The sequence below is a fragment of the Durio zibethinus genome, chromosome 14 (genome assembly GCF_047325235.1).
Source record: "Durio zibethinus cultivar Kanyao isolate XHJ-2024 chromosome 14, ASM4732523v1, whole genome shotgun sequence".
Lineage (NCBI taxonomy): Eukaryota > Viridiplantae > Streptophyta > Magnoliopsida > Malvales > Malvaceae > Durio > Durio zibethinus.
In genome coordinates, this window is record NC_143175.1 from 24303685 (window position 1) to 24310240 (window position 6556).

The following is a 6556-nucleotide window of genomic DNA, read 5'->3' on the forward strand; positions in this document are numbered from 1 at the left end:
CGAATTTATTTTTACATGTTAATTGAACTTAATCCAACAAGCTCGAATAATTCAATTTTTATCTTGAGTCAAGCTTGAATTAAAAAAATAAAACTCGATAAAAAATGCTAAGGGTAAGATCAAGATGAGCAAGATCAATGGAAAAGATATATCACTGCAGCATAACCCATCTTGCAAAGAGTAACTATACTTCAATGGAAGAAGGGCTATTCTTTTAAACACAGAAATCTGGAGACCGGTGGAAGTCAATGAACAATCATCGTCGGCAGCACACCAATGACTAGAAAATGAAGGCTGTGGGCTGTGTTTTAGCCTTTCAGCCAGGTAAGTATGTATTCATCCACGTCCATGTCTCCACACTACTCATGTCCTATATATGCCCCCTTTATTTATTCTACATAGAAAAGCAAAAAAAATTAAAAAAAAATTTATTTTTAAAAATTTTTCATAAATTAATTAATATTTAATTGTTAAATTATTTGAAAATTGTGTTTAAGTTTATATTTATCTCTATGAGATTTGTATTTAAATTTTTTTAATAAAAATTTAATTGATTAAAAATATCTATATTTTCTCAAAAATTTTAATTATTTGAAATGTTTATTTATTATATTTTGTAATTATTAAAAAATATTATATTATATTCCTATTATAATAAATTTGAAATTTCATTAGAGAAAACATTGTTGTACTTTTTTTTATGAAAAATGAAAATTTAAGACATGAACAACAATCTTCAGAAGACCTTGGATAGGCCAGAAGTGCAGGAAGCCAGTCCTTAACCCATAAATAAGTTGGCTGACCCATCTCAATAGGAAATTAAAAAAATAAAGACAAGACAAAGCCTATTTCAACTGAAACTGTAACCTTGTTGTTGGGGATTCAGGGCTCAGGCCCTAAAGAAATGAACCAACCAAGACAAGGAAAAACAGGACGAGAAAGGGTAGCCATAACTAAAGTCCAAAACTTTCTGTTAGGAAAAATATCTACCCTAAGCTATTTCTTATCAACAAAATCCCATGGCCCAGATCTCATAGCATGTAATTCTGAGTCGGGCGGAATGGCAAGGCAAACCTCTTCCCCCAAAAATCGTTTTTTTTTTCCCCTTTCCTCCTTGTATAAATATCTAACCTAAGCTCGTCTTTTTAACAGCTCTCTTCCAGTTCAAAAACCTTATCTTTTGGGCAAAGCAGAAACAAAAGCTAAAAAGAAAAGAAGCCATGTCTGCAACATCTGCCTCATCTCTCATACTTCCATCTCTCAAACTCAAAATCTTTTCTTTATCCAACCCAAGACCCATTTCACTTTCTCTCTTCTCTCTTTCCCACAAGCTCCATGCAAAGCCTCTCTTCTGTTCTGCTCTTCAAAGTTTCGGGCTTTTAACCAAAAAGTCCTCTTCTTCTGCTTCTAAGTTTGTTAGAAACGTTGCCGTTTCTTCTGATTATGGTCAGGAAGAAGAGCTATTCGGGGGTGATGACGGAGAAGGGGCTCCTAGTTTCTCCCCTGAGTTGCAACTTTTTGTGGGTAATCTTCCTTTTAGTGTGGATAGTGCCCAGCTTGCTGATTTGTTTGGAAGTGCTGGAAATGTTGAGATGGTTGAGGTACTTTAGTTTTACTTTTTTTACTAGTAATTTTCCAAGTTTACTTTTCTCAAAGAGTTTTATTTTCTTTATATTTTGGAAATTGGTTGCTAAATGTTGAAATAGATAGTTAGCTAATTGAAGGATAGTCATGATTTAAAGTATGAAACTTGAGAGAAATGCTTGTCCTTTGGTAGTTCAATTAAGCATTTATTTTAATTAAAGCAATATAGACCTTATTGCTTAACTGATAAATTATAGTATGGAAAAGTTTTGCTTTTTAAAAAAAATATATTTTGAGATGAATTTTGAGTTTTGAAAAGACATTTAACTAATTGAAGGGTTATGATATAACTTGTCCTTTGGTGATTTAATTGAGCATTGATTTGGATTACAGCAATATCGACCTTATTGCTTCACTTTAATCATCTGCGGCGTTAAGAAACAAAATGTCACTCCGTTTGAAGTGGTGATATTGTTGCTTTTGGCAGGTGATATATGACAAGGCAACTGGGAGAAGTAGGGGATTTGGTTTTGTAACCATGTCCACAATGAAGGAAGTTGAAGCTGCTGCTCAACAGTTCAATGGCTATGTAAGTCATTTTTTGGGGTCATATGCTATTAACTTATATTTTGCACATTTCCTATTTAGATTTGCTTTGTTTACATGACGATTCAAACAAATGTGAACCCTTTTTTAGTTTAGAGTATGTATCAATTACTATTTTCTTATTTGTAATTATTAGAAAAGTTTTAGGGCTGATGTCTTGTCCAGGCTTTGAAACCTACCATTGCAAATGAGTTTAATCAACATCTGAATTAAATAGCTTTATTCTTTCTTTCTTCTATTTTGATCCACATTCTCTTTTGCAGCATAGTGGTTGGGAACAGGGGTGTTTGCAATGGCAAGTGTGCTTAAGTTTTGACTGTATTAATAGCTAATGCCCCCATAAAAGTAATTAAGTCGTAATGAGTCTATAATTTTTATCAGTAGTTTGTATTCAGATTATCATAAAATTTCTTCTGTTTGTACTTACTGGTTGCAGGAATTGGAAGGGAGGGCATTGAGGGTAAACTCTGGACCTCCTCCTCCTCGTAGGGGAGAATTTTCTCCTAGAGGGGCAAGAGATGCTGCAACTATGCGTGCTTCTTCTCCCAGAGGGGCAAGAGTTGCTGCAACTATGGGTGCTTCAAATCGTGTCTATGTTGGTAACCTTTCATGGGGTGTTGATGATTTAGCACTTGAGACCTTGTTCGCCAAGCAAGGCAGTGTTGTGGAAGCAAAAGTCATTTATGACAGGGAAAGTGGCAGATCAAGGGGTTTTGGCTTTGTAACTTACAATTCTGCTGAAGAGGTGGACAGTGCCATTAAATCCTTGAATGGTGTTGTAAGTTGATCATTGCCTTTATTTTTTATGTGTGAATGTCTATAGCAATTTATAATCAATTACTGTATAATGGATCTGAAGTGATAGAACATGTAAGATAGGTTATTTGGCTAATTTATACTTTCAGTATCATTCATGTTTTTGTCATTCTATGCTGGTAACCTATAGATATTCATGTGCATGATTTTGAACAAAACTGCTACTTCCGGTGATCCAATAAGTCCATTAATGATTGTGAATTACTTTAAAATTTTGTGTGGTGCAGGATTTGGATGGCAGACCAATTCGAGTCACTGTGGCAGAGTCTAGGCCAAGGCGTCAATTTTGAGTGTGAATGTTTCCTACTGGTACCGCTAAAATTCTTTGGATACGAGTTTTAATCTTTGGACATTTGATTGATTTTTTTTTATAAAAATTTTTGCCAGGCGCCACATTTGGTCAATAATATACTTTTGTTATCATTAATTTGATGTAACTTCCCTTATCAATCTTCATATTTTACATTTCATCATGTTGTTAGTGATATTCGGTTTACTAAGCTAAAGCACATGAACTTACTTCTTGACCTTTGTCTCATCTGACATATCCACACATTTTAGGTTGAAGATGCATTACACAAGTATATTTTAAGCTCAATTGCCTTATGTTTTTTTTTTTTTTTCTTTCTCTAGTCTCTAGTCATTATCTATATATAACATTGGTTTTCAATTAAATGTTCATTGCTTATATCAATTTAAGTTTTGATTGGACTGCATTGTTAAGATTTGCCGTTCTCGTTTTTTCAGGGACACCTAGAATGTGCAGCTGGAAACTGGCGGCTGCAGCCTCTTGCCGTTCCTGGGAATCTGCAAACATCCTTCTTGTACCAGCTGCACTTTTCATTGTCTGCGCTTAGACTAGAAAGAGCCTATAATGAGCTGATAATATTCATTGAAATATTCTCGTTATATGTTTTAAGTATCATGATTCAGTAACTAACATCTAAGCCTAATGTTTTGCTTCATTTGATAAGAGTCGCTTCAAAATTATTGACTTGTTTTGCTCCCTGTATATCTTGAGCTGGAAGAAGGCCTAAGCTTGTTGGATGAATCGCACTTAAAGCAAAACCTGGTCCTAGATTCCAAAATTTATAGATGTTTGGATTTATAAGAGCAATATGAATTTCGAGGGGTTCTTATTCATTTTGCTGGGTTGTAGGTATGTGTGAATGAGTCATTCTTTATTTGAGAGGTTCATCGATTGTGCCAATGCATCAACTTTTGTTTCGTTATTGTCGAGGATGTCCTATACTGGACTTGGTTAGATCCATGTCAGAAGTGAAAACTTCTGGCGATAATGGCGCTCAATCCATATGGTTTGGAACTTGGATGGCTTTGCTGATGTCCACTATCTATGCTCTCTCTTGCAGTAGTAACTTCCTGTTCATGTGACTGACAGGGACAAAGATATGTTGGTTTCCTTTCTGTTTTCCTGTTCTCTACAGAACTCTTGCATTCCTGTTGAGGCATACGATCTTTTGGAAAGGGCTATAGACTTGGAGGTGTACTGGTGCGCTAGGCTTTTTCAGATTGGGAGAAGGACATGTCTTTCTTGAATGACCCAGTGGCTGCTCAAAGACCAAACCCACAAAAATTGGTCTTAGGTTAGCCCCTATATGGGGCCAAAGTTTAAACCCTAGGCCCATAGAGAGATCCAACTTAGCCTTCCATTCTGGTTTCGGGTCCTGCTCATTGTCCATAACCCTTGGATGATTACAATGCAAAGTTCAAAATTTCCCCCACTTTTTTTTTTTTTCGAATTCTTGCCGTGGATGGGGTTGAACCAACCTATCTGCCTCTGGGTTTTCTGTCAAAAAGAAAAAGATCTAATTTTCACAAGGATAGAAGAATCACTAAAAATTGATAATGACAAAGTGGAGTTTACTTTCAAGTATTGAAGAAATAAGTATGATTCTGGATCACTTTGTTAAATGAGTGCACATTTGCATATTGCATCTGCTAACATTTGTTTATACATTTAATTGCAGGCCTTTTAGATCAGTTTCAAATATCCACCAAAAGACAAAATATTTGTGAGGTTAATGATTTACAGCTTTTGAACTCCATTGCCTTTGACTTGAAGTCTAAGAGAACTGATATATTATATTAACTTAACAAAGTTTAAGTTTTCATGATATCATGTCTGAACTGATCAGTAATCAGAAGCCTATATTAATCTTTAATTTCTAGGTTAAATATTTTATTGCTTCAACATATATTCCATTTGTCCTTACTTGGGTTTTCTTTTTGCAATGAATGAGTGGCAACTTTCTTCAAATTAATCAAAACAAAGAGGGAAAAAATATGAAAAAGCTTCAATGGAAAACTACCCTTTAAGCCATTTTTTATCCAATTCTTTTTTCTAAGGTTTATTTGTTTTATAACTATAAAATTGATTGAAAGCAAGCCTGGTTAGCTTTTTCACATTTTTTTTTCTAATGTGGATTGCGGAAAGGAATGATGGGTTGTATATCAAAGTCTGAGTGGAATGGGGTAGCTTTCCAACTAAGGCTAAAAAAAATGTGGACATTACTTGAATTTCAATATCATTTTTCATCTTATTTTATGCATGCCTTTGAATTAATTCACATGGACATGGGATATCCTCAACTGGTCATCATGTTTTTTAAGCAAAAAGATGAGGAATCCTAGAAAAAATTTGTGTAGGAAGAAAAATTAAGCAGAGAATTCAATTGAGAGGAGTGAAAAAAAGTTAATTAAAAGAAAAAAGAAGATGATTGAGGCCAGTTAAGTTATGCAATTAAATTTTGATGATGATGATGATGTTGTTGTTGTTGTTCTTGCTGGTTCTTGTGTTTCGAGCTAGGGTTTATTATAAACATGAAGTACTGTCTGAAAGGCAGAGGGGCAGAGATAGACAAACTGATGAGCATGGAACATAGAATAGCAACCAAAAGGAGGACAGTATCAGTGAAAGGGGAGATGACAATGGGCGCGGACCCCAAAACATAGTCAGACTGCAGTTCCATATTTCTCTGTTCTGACAATCGTTTTTCTCAAATTTAATTTTCTTTTTTTTTTTAATATTATAGCTTAAATTGCTTTTAGGCATGGATCCACCTTGTCGTCACTCGTCACTAATAGCAAAATAAAAATTTGGAGTCGGCAGACATAGGCCTACCTGTTCTTAGTGGCCTACCCAAAAATGCTTCTTGGGTCACAAAATAAAATTTAGGAAGAAAAATCAAAACTAATAACTACCCTAATAAATAATTTAATTCCAAACAAATATATCCTTTTGAGAAATGTTATTACAAAACCCTTTCTTTTCTCTCCTAATTCTTCTTTTCAAAATGCAAATAGAAATTGATAATTAAACAACTTATTAAGAGGGTAATAGGGTGTTGTTTTATACCGTATTAGAGTGAGTGCTGGATATTAATAATACGCTTTTAATACGGGTATGTTCAATTTTTTTCATATATTTAAAAGGTTGAAATTTTACATGATTTATGATTGTTGGATATGTGTTAGATACGAATACATGAAATAAATGAAAAGTTCGATTCGAATAAATAGCGTAAGTAAC

At 34.3% G+C, this 6556-nt stretch overlaps 1 protein-coding gene across 1 annotated transcript; it reads left to right on the forward strand.

Annotated features, from left to right (window-relative positions):
• The first annotated feature begins 1033 nt into the window (after positions 1-1033).
• LOC111294505 (RNA-binding protein CP29B, chloroplastic-like) lies at positions 1034-4000 on the forward strand. The gene is made up of 5 exons (XM_022887851.2): positions 1034-1601; positions 2072-2173; positions 2627-2968; positions 3234-3315; positions 3754-4000. Exons 1-4 carry the CDS (start codon positions 1221-1223, stop codon positions 3294-3296), a joined length of 888 nt encoding a protein of 295 aa, XP_022743586.2. The 5' UTR covers positions 1034-1220; the 3' UTR covers positions 3297-3315; positions 3754-4000.
• The last annotated feature ends 2556 nt before the right edge of the window (positions 4001-6556 follow it).

Bases quoted from the DNA above. Each gene is read 5' to 3' on its own strand.
- LOC111294505 (XM_022887851.2), top strand. From the start codon at position 1,221: ATGTCTGCAACATCTGCCTCATCTCTCATACTTCCATCTCTCAAACTC. The intron at 2,174-2,626 runs GTAAGTCATTTT...TACTGGTTGCAG, and splicing joins CTCAACAGTTCAATGGCTAT to GAATTGGAAGGGAGGGCATT. The intron at 2,969-3,233 runs GTAAGTTGATCA...TGTGTGGTGCAG, and splicing joins TTAAATCCTTGAATGGTGTT to GATTTGGATGGCAGACCAAT.